A 17,052-nucleotide genomic window follows, 5' to 3' on the forward strand; every position below is an offset into this window, starting at 1 on the left:
GACAAATTTACCAAGACACTATTGTATAATGATTAAGTGTGTGGATGTTACACTGGGGCTGCATGGGTCTGAATCCTTGCTCTGTGACTAACTAGTTTATGACCTTGGGAAAGTTACTTTAGTTTCTCTGTGTGTCAGTTTATTCATCTGTAAAATGAGGATAATAATAGTACCTGTCTCACAGGTACTATTTTATAAGAATTAAATTAGTTAATTCATATAAAGCACTTATAAGAGTTCCTGGCACATAGATATTTTCTGTGTATTTACCTAGTACTCTAGGTAAGTGACTACCAGATTATAATGGCCTAAAATGTTAAGGCACAAATAACTTAGACTATGGATCTATTTGCAAAGTTTCCAAAGGATGTTTCTTAGACAGGTGGGTTAATTGTTAATCAAACAAGTTCAGTACTCATAAATATTGCTAGTTAACACTTTTTTCTTGCACTAGTGTCATCTACATTTGAGCTATGATTGTGAAAAGGGAGAGGCAATATTTAAATTGTGCTTAAAGAAAAGCTTCCAATTGTTAATTGTGGGTAGTATTCATTCTTCACTGAGATTCCTACTTCGTGCAGTGAAGTGTGTGGGTGCTGGTCGCATACACACATGGAGGACTTGGACATCCAGATTATAAAGTAGCGGCAGCAAAAAGACCTGGGCATAAATGCGGGGTCTATGATGCTTATAGGAGGGAAAGAGCACCCAGATATGGGGTAGGGGTGAGGATGAACCTGGAATAATTTCATAGAAGAGACAGCATTTTAGCATTTTTTAGTTAATCCTTGAAGTATTAGTGCATTTTAAAGATAATTTTCATGCATTAGAAATAACATAAAGCAGTTAGGAAATGGAGGGTTTGGAAATCCTAAGGAAAATTCTGGGGATTTCAAATAGTCCAATGTGATGAAAGAAATGGGTAAGAGAATAATGAAAGATCTGGATACAAAGGTTGAGCACAACGTTGATGAAGTTGAATTTCATTTTGTGGTGGACACTATAGTCTGTTTAGCAGAGAAATAATGTGTAAGTATTCCAAAGAATGAATTGTTAGTGGGAAGAGGTATATTCAAACATTATTCATAGTTCTTAATGTATAATTGAAATGTATTTTTTCATTTATAAAGTTTAAGTTATCTTTAATAAAACACATGTACAATAAATAATTCATATGTGAAAATGCTCATCAGATGGCTTCATGCTTTGTCAGTGGAAGAAGCCACAGCACCAGGGAAATCAGAAGGCAATCTTAGTAGCTCTTCTACCTCTTCTTGCAGGGCCTCTGCTTTTTCATGCAACAGCATCTACATTAAAAAATTAAGACGTGAGGCCAAAATATGCATTGCTAGAGAATTGCCAACAGTTTTACCACTGTCCATTGAACACCTGAATCCTTACACATCAGAAATCTAGACATTAAAACTATAATGAGATTGAAAAATTGCCACTTAAGAATAAACGATTATAGTCAATGAAGATGAGGCATTCAGTTAAAACCATTTTAGCTGATCACTGCCTTTTAGTACGCCAAAAATAAAGGAGCTTTAATTCTCCCAAAGATTTGTTTTATTGAAGACTCAGCCACTTAAAAATTAACTTCTAATCTATAAAATCTAAGACAATTTTGCAAAAATTTAATTAGCTCCTGAAAAATGTTATCCTTTATATATATATGCATTTTATTATTCCTCAAAATTTAGTATGCTTTTAAAAAGCTACCAGTATTTCAAATAAAAGTTTTATTCAAGTTCTTAAACTTAAAACTGTTAATTTCAAAAGCAACATAATGAACAAAAAAAGTATTTCCAAACATGGCATAAAAAAGATGTCAATGAATTTTTGCCGAATAATAAGCTACATAGATCAATAAGAATAATAACTAAACTACACAAAACCCTTGTGTTAGTATTACTATAATACACAGAATATCAACAACCTCAAATTACTTGTTTAAAAAAGCCCACCAATTTCTGGAAGAATAAATTCCACTCCCCACCCCCAACCCTTTTTTTTTTTTTTTTTTTAAGACGGAGTCTTGTTCTGTCGCCAGGCTGGAGCGTGATCTCAGCTCACTGCAACCTCCGCCTCCTGGGTTCAAGTGATTCTCCTGCCTCAGCCTTCTGAGTAGCTGGGACTACAGGCATGCACCACCACACCCAGCTAATTTTTGTATTTTTAGTAGAGATGGGGTTTCACCATGTTGGCCAGGATGGTCTCCACTGCTTGACCTCATGGTCTGCCTGCCTCGGCCTCCCAAAGTGCTGGGATTATAGGTGTGAGCCACCACGCCCAGCCTCTTTTTTTTTTTTTTAATTAAAAAAAATTTAAAAAGCTTTTTTTGTAGAGACTGGATCTCCCTATGTTGTCCAGGCTGTTCTCAAACTCTTGGGCTCAAATGATCCTCCTGCCTTGGCCTCCCAAAGTGCTGGGATTATAGTGTGAGCCACTACACTCAGCCAAAACCAGTTTCTTGAGCTCCCACCCAAGTGTTTGCAGAGATCCAGATGGGGTTGAGAAAAAAAAAAACACATGAACAAGATAAGAGGGAAATAGAGGGTCTAAAATGAAATAAGATCACCTCCAGAGAGAAAAATCCTACCCAAATATAAAAATACTGAAAAAAGAATGTTGGTTGATTAAAGCATTGTTTATAGGAAGATATTTAAAATGCATGTGGGACTCTAGGAGGCAGTCTTGGAAAGGCAATGCTTTTAGGGGAGAGAATGGGTGAAAAGGGAGGTGCCTTTTGGAAGCTCAGCCATGAGGAGAAGAGGAAAAAAGGACAAAATTTACAATCTTGTAGGGCAAAAGGAAATCAAACAAACAAACAAACAAACAAAAAAACAAAGGACACAAACCCTCCTTGCATTCCTCTCCCACCCCAAGTCATCCATTAAAGAAAAATACTTTGCTACTCTGACAGAAGAGAACACTCTTGAACTGGGATCTCATAAACCATTCCAAATGACTGCATTGTCCAAGATATGCAGAAGCACAAGTGGTTCTTATCTATACAAAACTACTATATAAAAAGAAAACAAGGCTGGGCGTGGTAGCTCACGCCTGTAATCCCAGCACTTTGAGAGGCCAAGGTGGGTGGATCATGAGGTCAGGAGATCGAGACCATCCTGGCTAACACAGTGAAACCCCATCTCTACTAAAAATACAAAAAAAAAATTAGCCAGGCGAGGTGGCGCGCGCCTGTAGTCCCAGCTACTCAGGAGGCTGAGGCAAGAGAATGGCGTGAACCTGGGAGGCGGAGGTTGCAGTGAGCCGAGATTGCACCACTGCACTCCAGCCTCCAGCCTGGGCAAGAGAGCGATACTCTGTCTCAAAAAAAAAAAAAAAAAAAAAAAAAGAGAAAAACAAATAAGAACCCAAACTCTTCAGCTCATAAAAATTTCCCTCCCTGAAAGCAAACCATGAAGCAGAAAAACTGTAATACAACACTCCAAACAAAATTAAATATTCTCAAATAAAAATCTGGAGATATGAGGAGGAGTAGAAATGCTCTCTAAATAAGAAGTTAAAAAACTAAGAACCGACATGGACAAAAACTGGAAGAAATGATACAAAAGTTGACTGAGCTCAGGAATGAAATAAAAGAAAAAGGCAAAATCATATTAGAAATAAAAACTAATAACTATAACTAAATAACTGGGTGTCCATAGAAAAACAGATTTAAATAAAAAACCTAATTAGGGCCACTGAAAAAATTTAAAAAGCAGGAAAACAATAAAGAGAATAAAAATGAGATAGGCTGGGCATGGTGGCTCAGACCTATAATCCCAGCACTTTGGGAGGTTGAGGCAGGAGGATTGCTTGAGGCCAGAAGTTAGAGACCAGCCTGGGCAATGTAGTGAGACCAAGCCTCTACAACAACAACAAAAAAATTAGCCAGGAATGGTGGCCCATACCTATAGTCCCAGCTACTCAGGAGGCTAAGGTGGGATCACTTGAGCCTGGGAGTTCAAGGCTGCAGCGAGCTATGATGGTGCCACCGCATTCTGGCCTGGGTGACAGAGACCTAGTTCCTCCCCACTTCCCCTAAAAAAATATCTGTGAGGGAAGGAGAAGAACTAAAATGGAATACCAGTAGAATTTGTGTTTCGAATGTATAACAACCACACTGAAGTAGATTTTTTTTAAACCCCAAACCAAGTAACATTTTAACACATTATTTTAATTATATACTCTCAGATTGAAGACAAAAAGTGCTGTAAATAAATACTGAATTTGTTTTTTTTTTGGAGTGGTACAATTTAACAATTCTGCAGTTACTTTCAGTGCATTCTAAGATTGAGGAAAACAAATATATTAATAAACACAGGGATGAGGTTTCTCATTATTGGAGAAAGGAAGTACAAATATGAAAAAGAGGAAGACTATATAGCAAGTCCTATACGGGATTAGTGTGGCAAATTAAAGATGATTGGAAATTCTTTGACACCTTCATTGAGATGGGATCTAATTCTCCTCTTGAATCTGTGCTAGCCTTTGTGATTCACTTATAACTAATAGAATGCAGAAGAAATGATGCCACATGACAGGGCTCAGTTTAAAAAGGGCCTTGGGGTCTTGAAATGAGATCATTCCAAGGTCATGTGAATCCTCCCTCTCAGACCCTAGCATCCACACTGTAAGAAAGCCATGCTAGGATAGGCAAGGTGGCTCACACTTGTAACCCCAGCACTTTGGGAGGCCAAGGTGGGCAGATTGCTTGAGCCCAGGAGTTCGAGACCAAACCAGGCAACATGGAAAAACCCCATCTCTAAAAAAAAAAAAAAAAAAATTACATAAATTAGCTCGGTGTGGTGGATGCTGCATGCCTGTGGTCCCAGCTACTTGGGAGGCTGAAGTGGGAGGATCACCTGAGCTTGGGAGGCTAAGGTTGCAGTGAGGCATGATTGTGCCACTGCATTCCAGTTAGAGTGAGAGGAAGACCTTGCCTCAAAAAAAAAAAAAAAAAAAAAAAGAAAGTCAAGCAACATAGAGATTATAAATAGACAAATAAGAAACTGCAATGTTTTAAAAGATATTATACCAGATTGAATAAAAAGAGACAGACAATACAAAACATCAAGTGCCTTTGAACTTTTCGTTTTTTTTAATTTAGAGATAAGGTCTCCCCCAGGCATGGTGGCTCACTCGTAATCCCAGCATTTTGGGAGGCTGAGGAGGGTGGATCGCTTGAGCTCAGGAGTTGGAGACCAGCCTGGGCAGCATGGTGAAAAAGAAATTTAAAAAGGTTACTTAGTTAGGCATAGTGGTGCCTGCCTGTGGTTGCAGTTACTTGGGAGGCTGAAGTAGGAGGATTGCTTGAGCCTGGGAGGTTAAGGCTGCAGCAAGCCAAGATCATGCTACTGCACTCCAGCCTGGGTGACAGAGTGAGACCCTGTCTCAAAATAAATAAATAAATAAATAAAATTAATTAATTTAATTAAATTAAAAATAAAATAGAGATAAGGTCTCACTTTGTTGCCCAGGTTGGAGTGCAGTAGCATGATCATAGCTGATTGCAGCCTTCATCTCCCCAGGCTCAAATGATCCTCCCATTGCAGCCTCATGAGTAGCTGGGACCACAGGCACACATCACCATGCTTGGCTAATTTAAAAAAAAATTTTCTTTTGTAGGAACAGGGTCTTGCTATGTTGCCCAGGCTGACCTCAAACTCCTGGCCTTAAGTGATTCTCCCACTCTGGTCTCCCAAAGTGCTGGGATTACAGGTGTGAGCCACTACACCTGACCCTGAACTCTTGAACTTCAATATTCTTGAACTACATATAGGAAGCACACTGAGAAAGCTACCTAGCAGCAAACATGGGTTTATTGCCTATGGAAAAGGGAGAATGGCTCAAATGAGATAACCCAAAGCCAAGAAAAACCATTCCCAGGAGAAGAACTGGGACATAATTAACAAACTGGCCACATATGGCTGGCTAGATTTCAGAACTGCTGCTATGCACTACCCATTTTCCTTCTTTATGAATAAGAGTGTACTATGGTTATCCTATTTCTGGTTTCACTGTTTTATGTAGTGTCTCTTTAGTTCACTGGTCTTCAGATTAAGAACTGTAACTTGTGAAACTGTACTGAAGGTGTATCACTCACACCCGGACTTGATTTAGAATACTGGATCTGAGTCTGATGCTGTGATATTATGATAGACATATATTGGTCTTCATCCACGGTTCCTGGCTTATAACTCCCACAGCTCTTGTTACAATGATGGGGCACTTTAGACCTCAGAAAACAGAATTTCTCTCTCTGACCTTCTTCTGCCCTCCTTTCGCCTGCCTAAGGCAGAACTCTAATCTGATCATTGGGTCTTAAAACCCTCATTCCAGGCTGGGTGCAGTGGCTCATGCTGTAATCCCAACACTTTGGGAAGCCAAGATGGAAGGATTGCTTGAGGCCAGGAGTTCAAGACCAGCCTGGGCAACATAGCAAAACCTTGTCTCTATTAAAAATTAAAAACATTAGCCAGGCGTGGCACCTGTCTCTATTCCTAGCTACTCATGAGGCTGAGATGGGAGAACTGCTTGAGCCTGGGAGGGGAAGGCTGCAGTGATCTATGATTGTGCCATTGCACTCCAGCCTGGGCAACAGAGCAAGACCCTGTCTCCAAAAACAAGTAAAAAGACCCTCATCCCAGAGTGTCCTGCCCCATACTCTGAAGAAAGGAATGCTGCACAGAGAGGCCAGAAGAATCTGAACAGATGGGTCTTGCTGGGTTTCCCCACTCAGTCTGTTAGTATTATTAATAAATCATACCCTTTCTGTCCAGTCACATTTCTACATGATTATCAATCATGCCAACCCAATAAAGTTTCTATAAGAGGTCTAAGAGTACAGGGTTCACAGAGCTTCCAGACAGCTGAACACATGGAGGGTGCTGTGCCCAGGGAGGGCATGAAAGCTCTGTGCCACTTCCCCCATACCTTGCCCTATGAATCTCTTCATCTGTATCTTTGTGATATCCTTTATTATACGCATGTTTTCCTGAGTTTCGTGAGCTGATGGAACCCAGAGAAGAGGTTGAGGGAACCCCAACTTGAATTGGTAAGAAGTTTTAGAAGCCCAGACTCCAGCTAGACAGTGTCAGGACACCCAGCTGATGTCTGCTACAGAAATGATTGCTTGTTTTTTGGGGAGAAATCCCTCACATTTGGTCACAGAAATCTTCTGTCTGTGTTGTGTTTGTTGAGTGTTGAGTGGGAGAACAACAACAATAAAAAGACTTTGAGTTTTTCCTAATAGAAGCTATAATGGAAAAGCCTTTTGGGGGTTAATATATTTTGCATGTGGGAGGAACAGAAACAATTTGTGACCAGAGGGCAGATTTTAAAGATGACTGCGAATTATTTGACACTCTTCTCATGAAGAGGTGGTCTGATCCCCTTTCCTTTCAATCTAGGTCTTAATGGTTTTCTAGTAACCAACAGTATGCAGTAGAAATGACACTGTATAACTTCTGAGGTTGGCTCAGAAGACTTCTTGCATTTTCTGCCTGGATATCTTAGAATGCTCATTTTCTGGACATTCCCTCTCAAAACCTAGTTTCTATGCCATAAAGACTGAAGCCACATGGAAAGGCCATATGCAGTTGCTCCAGTTGAAAGCTGAAAAGCCCCAGTTGCCTCCAATTATCAGCTGTTGGTCATGTGAGTGTCACCTGGGTCATCTAGCTCGGTTGGGCCTTATGACTATAGCTCCAGTCAACTTCTGACTACAGTTGCCTGAGATCCAAGTGAGAAGCACCCAGCTGCACCCCTCCAGAATTCCTAATCTATAAAAACATGAGCAAAATAAGATGGCTGTTTTAAGCCACTAAATTTTGGAGTTAGACTCTGTTATGTAACGTATGTACGTGGAAAAATCAGAATTAGGGTTATCAGTATGAGCTCATGGCCTTCAGTAATTTACACATAAGCATAGAAAAATACATAGACATACATCAGCTAGGGTGTTCCTAGCTAGTGCCCTAGTTCCATGGGCCCTAGAGCTGGCTTCTGGGCAAGTTCAACAGTACATTGTAGGCAGCTTCCTGGCAGTTTTGTCAGCACTCCATGGGCAGTTTCTGCTTATTAGCCTTGGCTGTAGCACCACAACAAACTTCCCAGCATCCAGTGGCAATGAAGTCCGGATCCCATCTACAGGGGTGCTGTGGGGTGGGGGTGGACTGTCTCTCAAATGTATTCCTTCCTGAATTCTTTAAAGTTCTATTGACCCCTTAGAGGCCTGTTCAAATTACTGTGTGGTTTCTGCCTCCTAATGATTAGATGCTGACAGACACAGCCAGAAAGTAAGAAAATACTTCAAGAATGATGATGACAGGTCAAAAAGCCACACAAACCAGTTTTCAGGGGCTTCCACTGGCCAAATCTGAGGCCATTTGAGCACCAAAATAAGTAATGTTATTAATGGGTTATAACCCATTGAATATGTTTGAACCTATGAGCACATACTGATAAATGAATAAACAAAGGAAAAGCTTTTCCTCACAGTAAAACATCAGTAAATAAATCCAGAAGGAATAATGAAGTTAGAAAATCACCTCATGATAAGCATCATGGAAATAATGGAGTTAGGCAAACATCACTAGTAAATGCTGAAACAAGTGTGTGAAAGTTTAATGAACCTTTTTTTTTTTTAGGTGCTATGGCAAAGAAAATGACTATAACTTCATCCCTACCAACCCCAAGAACTCCTAATTTAACGGGACAAGGTCAATCTTAGTGGTTTCATCTATAAATTGGGGTTAACACTGACTTTGTCCACCTCATAGGTTTGTTGTAAAGAACAATTAAGGTAATGTAAGCAATGTGAGCACCATTAAAAAACGATGGAAAGTTGATTCTGATTTATATATGAAAATTGTAAAACAGTGAAGCTTCAAAGAAGCCAAGCAATTTCAGACTTAGAACTATAGTTGAGATCAAGAAGGAAATAATTCAAATTGCTGTGGATTGGCTTTACCCACAGGGAGCAGAAGGCAATGACAAACTGGGTTGCATCTAGCAAAGGGTAACTAGGACAGTGAATGGCCTAAAACTTGATTATTTAATACAGATAAAAACAACAGAAAAGAGAAACCCTTGGGGACAATAAGAGCTGTTTTTGAATATGTGAAAAACAGCATACAAACAAAAAAAGAGTCCAGTTCCAGAGGCAGTACTCTGATGCAATGGTAGAAATTTTAAGAAGGCAAAATTTAGCCTCAGTATATCAGGATAATTTTTGTAACACTAAGAGCGTACAAAAATAGAACAACCTAATTTTTGATGATGCAAGCTCCTTGTCAGTGATGGTGCTCAAAGGTGGAGAGACCAGATGTCGGGATGCTGAGGAAAGGATTCCTGTGAAGAGAACTTTGGGAGGCAGAGCTCAGTGACTTCCAGGGTTCTTTGTACTTCAATGAACACTTGAAATTGTCTTTTTTTTTTTTTTTAGACAGACTTTCACTCTGCCACCCAGGCTGGAGTGCAGTGGCGTAATCTTGGCTCACTACAACCTCCACCTCCTGGGTTCAAGTGATTCTCATGCCTCAGCTTCCTGAGTAGCTGGGTTGCAGGTGTGGGCCTACAGGTGTGGGCCACCATGCCTGGCTAATTTTTATATTTTTAGTAGAGACAGGGTTTTTACCATGTTGGCCAGTCTGGTCTCAAATTCCTGGCTTCAAGTGATCCACCTGCCTTGGCCTCCCAAAGTGCTGGGATTACAGGTGTGAGCCACTGAACCCAGCCATTTTTTTTTTTGAGACAGAATCTTGCTCTGTCGGCCAGGCTGGAGTGCAGTGGTATGATCTCGGCTGACTGCCATCTCCATCTCCTGGGATCAAGCAATTCTCCTGCCTCAGCCTCCCAAGTAGCTGGGATTACAAGTGTGTGCCACCAAGCCCGGCTAATTTTTGTATTTTTAGTAGAGATGGGGTTTCACCATGTTGGCCAGGCTGGTCTCGAACTCCTGACCTCAGGCAATCCACCTGCCTCGATCTCCCAAAGTGCTGGGATTACAGGCATGAGGCACCATGCCTGGCATTTTTTTTTGGGGGGACAGGGTCTCACTCTGTCATCCTAGCTCACTGCAGCCTTGAACTCCTGGGCTCAAGCGATCCTCTTGCCTCAGTCTCCTGAGTAGCTACAACTACAGCACAAACCACCACACCGTTAGTTTTTAAATTTTTTTGCAGAAACAGTCTCATTATGTTGCCCAGGCTGGTCTCAAACTCTTGATTTCAAGCCATCCTCCCATCTTGACCTCCCAAAGAGCTGGGATTACAGGTATGAGCCACTACTGAAATTTTATTTTTTAGCAGGTCCTTTTTCTGTTTAGCAAGGCTTGTGTCACAACAGATGCACTATTTTTACTCACAAATATGAGTATGTACTTTTGTATCTATAGAAATAAACAGTTATGCAATGTGAAATGTTTTTGTTCTGATGTCTACAATACAAGGAAATAACACTACGCAAGATTATTAAGGTTAAAAAATGGTTTGTTTGCTTACCTTTGCTGATGAAACAATTCGCTTGGCTTGGCGTCTTGATAAATGATCAATTGTCCTTACGAGCACTTCAGGATTTGCATTAGCTAAGTGCATTAGACTTTTGTAACCTGCACTGTATAACTGTTTTGCTCGACCCTGAAAAGTGTTACAAAAATCAGTAGGATAATAGTTTGGGATTAGAAAAAAGAAAATTAAGCACTTCACTGAAAAGAACAAAAACTGCATGTAAGAGACTGGGATAAAATAAAGTAAATATGAAGAGATAAGACATGAGAATCCTGAGGAATTTTTAAAAATGCATTTGGGTGGTTCCAAACTGACTACAAGGTAACTATAGTTCTATGCAGCTTGAGTCAACTGATGTGTGCTGCAATCAAGAATAGAAACCCATTAAGGCACTTAGGTTGGTGGCATCATCTCATATCCTCAAGTAAAATGTTCCAGTCCAGTATCTTTCTTTCTTTCTTCTTTTTCTTTTCTTTTCTTTTTTTTTTTTTTTTTGAGACAGAGTCTTGCTCTGTTGCCCAGGCTGGAGTGCAATGGTGCGATCTTGGCTCATGGCAACCTCCTCCTCCCACGTTCACAAAATTTTCTTGCCTCAGCCTCCCAGGTAGCTGGGATTACAGGCGCACGACAACACACCTGGATAATTTTTGTATTTTTAGTAAAGATGGGGTTTCACCATGATGGCCAGGCTGGTTTTGAACTCCTGACCTCAAGTGATCCACCCACCTTGGCCTCCCAAAGTGCTGGGATTACAGCATGAGCCACCTCATCCGGCCAAGTCCAATATCTTTCAGTGTTCTCACCATCTACTCAGGGGACCAACGGTGTCTGTGTGTGTGTGTGTGTGTGTGTGTGTGTGTGGACCAACGGTGTCTCTGTGTGTGTGTGTGTGTGTGTGTGTGTGTGTGTGTGTGTGTCCTACGTAGAACTCCTCTGACTCAAGAACTGAATGACAGAGAATAAACTGAAGTTGAGGGTTGGCTGAAAATAGAAAGCTGGAAAACCAGTTGCGAACCCTTTCTTCTTACTCTCTTAGAAAAAATACAAATGACCCTTGCTGCCACTGAATCACCATTACCTTAAACAAGCACTGAGTCCAAACTGACAGAAGGTAATTCTTCAAAGGAGTGGAGGAAGGAAGAAGTGTTAAGGACAATTGGTAGCACAACATACTTGGAGACAGTCACCCCCACCCTTCCTGTTATGTTTTTTTTTTCACAACTGAGATTTTTTCATCAGGTATGCCATCTAGTAACAGTGGATTTCTGGAAGGCCATAGCAGCTATTTGTTTTAATAAAAGATTCCCATGACAAATGAGCAATAAGGCTCTTGCTATCACTTCCTCTGTATTAAGACTTCACAAAATAATAAAACCTGGCTTCTGTATTAATTCAACATAATTTCAGTTGGGAAACCAGCAAGCTACTGACCTCTAAAACTCCAGTAACTTCCATGAGAGGGATTAATTCTGCCTTTACACAGTAAGTCAGCTTCTTGGTAAGTTCTACCAAAAGGGCTCTGTAAACCCAAAACTCCTCAAGCTCCTGTAGAACACAAAGAAATGTATAAAATTTAAATTTTGTAAGTTATTTCAAAGTTTGGTTTGTGTGACAGGGGGCTCAGAGAGAATGTTCCTTATACAAGTTCTGGAACTTGAGTTAAGCCAGAGATGAAAGATGATTCTAAGCAAAACAGATGTGAAGAAACATGGGGAGGACTCTGAGGAATCTGAGGAACTGGTTTTAGGATGAGGAAAAGATTGAAAATTGAAAAATAAGTCAATAAAAAGAGTTCTGGTCATTTGAATCAAAATACCTGGAAGCAAATGCACAGTTTTTCTTTCCCAAGTGACTAAAAACAATTCCTATGCCTGGAATTTATCCGGAAGATGAATATTAAATATGGAAATATTCAAACATAACATGATGTTCAATGCAACAATACAACAATAAAAATACTGGAAGCCATGAGTCAATAACTGTTAAAGCTAGATGGGTAAATGGTAATTCAAGATAATATTTTGTCATAGATATTTGCAATATTCTATTATAGTAGTTTATTTTATTTTAAAGGTCCCTTTCTAGCCTTTGGATATCACTGTGAGAGTACATGATGAATGGAACAGCATTAGCTAGCCATTTTGTGACTACTAAGAAAGAAATCAACGTAATGAAGATGGCAGAGTAAAAAGAAGAAAACCTTGAACTAACTATTGAATCAATCAACCCTGAAGCTGCCTTAGTTCTGGCATGCCTGTTACATAAAATAATTATTTTTTCTTACTGTTTAAACCTTGATGAGTTTTTCTGTAACTTGTAGTTAAAAGCATCTTAACTAAGACAATTAATGTACCATTTCATACCATTTATAACTTTTTAAAATAAAACATACCTTAAAACAAGCTTGTCCAACCTGTGGCCCACAGGCCACATGCGGCCCAGGATGGCTTTGAATGTCACCCAAAACAAATTTGTTAACTTTCTTACAATATCATGAGGTTTTTTTTTTTTTTTTTTAGCTCATAAGCTATCGTTAGTGTATTTTACGTGTGGCTCAAGACGATTCTTCTTCCAATGTGGCCCAGGGAAGCCAAAAGATTGAACACCCCTGCCTTGAAATATTGAAAGCAGACCAGGTGTGGTGGCTCATGCCTGTAATCCCAGCACTCTGGGAGGCCAAGGTGGGAGAACTGCTTGAGTCCAGGAGTCTGAGGCCAGCCTGGGCAACACAGCAAGATCCCTGTCTCTATTGATAATAATTTGAAAAATTATACACATGTAATATATATCATATAATTATATAATATTTATATTATATTATATGTAATTATATAATTATGATATATATAAATGAAGTAAATTAGAGTACAAATTGTCAGCTAGATTTTTCTTAGGATTAGCCATCAAATTATTGCTGTTTTTCTTGATGCTTTATAGAGTTTTTTACTTGAACAATTCTATAAGGCTCAAGTCCTCATAGTCGCAATGAAAACAAAGGGAAAAAATATTAGGGAGAACGTCTTTAAATATACAAAACAACAAATATAGAAAACTTAAGAAAATAGATTTTAAAGGCTAGCTTCTTCTTATTACCCATAATTTTTGTCTTCTGTTTAACTAGCATGTGCTCGGGGGTAAAAACCAACATTTAAAAATCAGCACAAGTAAAAGATATTTAGAAAGCTAAATTTGTTAAAATAATTATCATTCAATTGAAAGCCAAGTATTTTTGAATTATTTACTACCTTCATTAGCACATATGATAGAATTAATTGCCGTATACATATACAGAATATGAAGGTTTAAGAAAGGGAAAATGAAGTAAATTTTAAGTTTAGAAAACAATTCATGGGAAAAAAGTTTTAAAAAATTGACTTGGAACCAAATACAGAAAGGATTATTATGCCACCCAATAAGAAGAAATTTAAATGCAGCAAAAATGGCTTACATTATAAACACATAAAAAAACTATCTGGATGTAAAAGCCTGGTAAGCTTTATTGTGCTATTTAAAGGAATTCTGAAAGCTTATTTTAATAAAGTCTTAAATCCATCACAAATGCATATGGCCAATATAAGGTTTCCTTCTTAAATTGTTCTATAAAACACACATTTGATATAAAAACTTTAAATAGCTGCCTGACACTGGAAGCAAATATACTACATTACAGTGGCAATCAAGAGAATATGGGGCCAGGAGTGGCGGCTCATGCCTGTAATCCTAGCACTTTGGAAGGCCAACCTAGAGGATCACTTCAGCCTGAAGTTCAAGACCAGCCTGGGCATCATGGTGAGATCCCCCCTCATTTGTACAAAAAAATTTAAAAAATTGACTGGGCACTGTGGCTTATGCCTGTAATCCCAACACTTTGGGAAGCCCAGGCAGGTGGATCACTTGAGGTCTGGAGTTCGAGATCAGCCTGGCCAATATGGTGAAACCCTATCTCTACTAAAAATACATAAGTTAACTGGGAGTGGTGTTGAGTGACTGTAATCCCAGCTACTCTAGAGGCTGAGGCAGGAGAACTGCATGAACCCGGGAGGCGGGGGTTGCAGTTAGCTAAGATTGCACCACTGCACTCCAGCCTGAGACTCCATCTCAAAAAAACAAAAAAAATTAGCCAGGTGTCGTGGCACATGTCTGTGATCCCAGCTACTCAGGAGGCTGAGGCAGAAGGATCGCCTGAGCCCCGGAGGTCAAAGCTGCAGTGAGCCTGGATTGCACCACTACACTCCAGCCTGGGCATCAGAGTGAGACCCAAGTAGCTGGGACCACAGCTGGCTAATTATTGTTATTTTTTGTAGAGAGGGGTTTTGTCACATTGCTCAAGCAGCTGGTCTCAAACTCCTGGGCTCAAGTGATCCACCTGCCTCAGCCTCCCAAAGTGCTAGGATTACAGGCGGGAGCCATGGCATCCAGTCAAAATTAAATTTTTTTAAAAAGAGAATATGGTACTAAATAGTCGCATGGTAGCTGTTGGATATAGGTAACTTACTAATCAAACACCTGACATTTTTATTACTCAGGTGAAAGACATTCACATGGAATCTACTTCAATAGGTTGTTTTTAACAGTTAATTCTGAATACCTGAAACTATTAATGGTGGCTTTAAGAGTTGGGTTAAAAAGACACTTTTCATTATGTCTTTTAGTTGACTCAGTAATTTTTGTATTGTTACCGTAAGTACATAATAGTAGTTTCATAAACAGATAAAAACAAACGTATATTTTAAATAGTTTTTTAGTGCTCCGTAATAACAGAATATGTCAACAAGAAAATGCTGACATACTGACTAACTGGCTTATTAGTTTAGTAACAGTTAAAACCAGAAGATGCACAAAGTACATATCATATATTCAATGAAATTACCTCACAGAAATGTAATACACAAGATGAGAATGAGGCAGCTCCAGTGAGAAGATTTTGTATATATCCTCGAGGCATATTAAATTTTTCAGATACAGTCCAAATGTTGGTCTCTTTGAGCAAGGTATAAAGAACAAAAGACAGATATAGCCTGTTGACAATGTCCTTGTCCACCTTCTAGAAAGATACAATCAAATAAATTCATTTACTAGACCTGCTAAAAATGTATGTTATTAAAATTGGACAAAAGGAAAACTGAAGTTGTATTACAGAATAGCAAGGATAGAATAATTCCATAGAAACAAAACTAATTTCTAACAGATGTACTTCAGATTAATTCAAATTTATTATCATTTTTCCAACTATAAAAAAAAGATAAGGCCAGGAGGAGTGGCTCATGCCTGTAATCCCAGTACTTTGGGAGGCTGTGGCAGATGGATTGCAAGAGCCCAAGAGTTTGAGATCAGCCTGGACAACATGGCAAAACTCCGTCTCCACAAAAAAACAAACTAACAAAAAACGTGGCTGGGTGTGGTGGTGCGCACCTGTAGTCCTGGCTACTTGGGAGGCTGAGGGATCACTTGAGTCCAGGAGACAGAGATTGCAGGGAGCCGAGATAGCACCACTGCACTCAGCCTGGGAGACGGAGTGAGACCCTGTCTCAAAAAAAAAAAAATAAAAATAAATAAAAGTTAAAAGATAAACCAAATTATTTCCAATATAAATTAAACTTCCTTCTACAGGGAAGGAATTGTACCCCCTCTCCATCACTCCACAAAAAGAAATGTACAAATCCTAACCCCTGGTACCTGTAAATGTGATCTTACTTGGAAACAAGATATTTGCAGATACAATTAGTTAAGGGTCTCTAGGTGAAATCATCCTGGATTTACAGTGGGCTCTAAATTCAATGATTAGTGTCCTTATAAGAGGAGAAGACACAGAGAGACACAGAGAAGGCAGCAATGTGAAGATGGAGGCTGAGATTGGAGGGATGCATCTATAAGCCAAGGAACACCAAGGACTGCCAGTAACCAACAGAAGCTAGGAAAGAGGCACGGATGGCTTTTTCCTCAGAGGCTCCTGAAGGAATCAACATTGCTAATACCTTGATTTTGGACTTTTGGTCTCCTGAACTGTGGGAGAATAAATTTCTGTTGTTTTAAGCCACCCATTTGTGGTAATTTGTTATGGCGGTTGTAGAAAATGAATACAGGAAAGGAAGGAATTGGGGAGAGAGACTTTTACAGTTACTTGGTATTTGTAAATTGTGTACGTATGTGATTATTATTATAAATTAGACAAATGTACTTTAGATAAATATGTTAATAAGCTTGTCTATATTATAAACTAAGAGTAAATATTAGATCCTATGGTTTCCACATGGTCCAAGCTAAAACACCTGAAAGAGATAGAAAAATGCTTCCTGTAGTTGATGATTTCGATTCTGTGTACCTGCTTTTGCCTGTGGTGCCTGATGGCCATATTTGTGCATAAAGGATTTCATAGCTAGCTTAGAAACTAATTAATTCTTAAAATTGAGGGCAAAAAGATGAACTTAAAAAAGAAAAAGTAGGTATAAAAAATAAAATTAGAGGTTGGGAGTGGTAGCTCACACCTGTAATCCCAGCACTTTGGGAGGCTGAGGTAGGAGGATCTCTTAAG

General features: G+C 39.3%; 1 protein-coding gene across 8 annotated transcripts in view; it reads right to left on the reverse strand.

The window, feature by feature from the left end:
• Window positions 1-1,113: 1,113 nt before the first annotated feature.
• The window catches only part of HELQ (helicase, POLQ like), a 48,295-nt gene continuing 32,356 nt past the window's right edge, over window positions 1,114-17,052 (reverse strand). For 6 of the 8 annotated variants that reach the window (XM_054553491.2, XM_024246089.3, XM_002814935.4 and 3 more), the window contains 4 exons: window positions 15,391-15,564; window positions 11,952-12,065; window positions 10,515-10,649; window positions 1,114-1,307 (listed from right to left, as the gene is read on the reverse strand). In XM_054553491.2, coding sequence (XP_054409466.1) covers window positions 1,200-1,307; window positions 10,515-10,649; window positions 11,952-12,065; window positions 15,391-15,564 — 531 coding nt within the window. In that variant the 3' untranslated portion in view covers window positions 1,114-1,199. Of the gene's footprint in view, window positions 1,308-10,514; window positions 10,650-11,951; window positions 12,066-15,390; window positions 15,565-15,932; window positions 16,044-17,052 lie in introns of those variants that run through there. The other 2 variants (XR_008524217.2, XM_054553492.2) reach the window with 2 other exon arrangements.

The sequence above is a fragment of the Pongo abelii genome, chromosome 3 (assembly GCF_028885655.2).
Source record: "Pongo abelii isolate AG06213 chromosome 3, NHGRI_mPonAbe1-v2.0_pri, whole genome shotgun sequence".
Classification (NCBI taxonomy): domain Eukaryota; kingdom Metazoa; phylum Chordata; class Mammalia; order Primates; family Hominidae; genus Pongo; species Pongo abelii.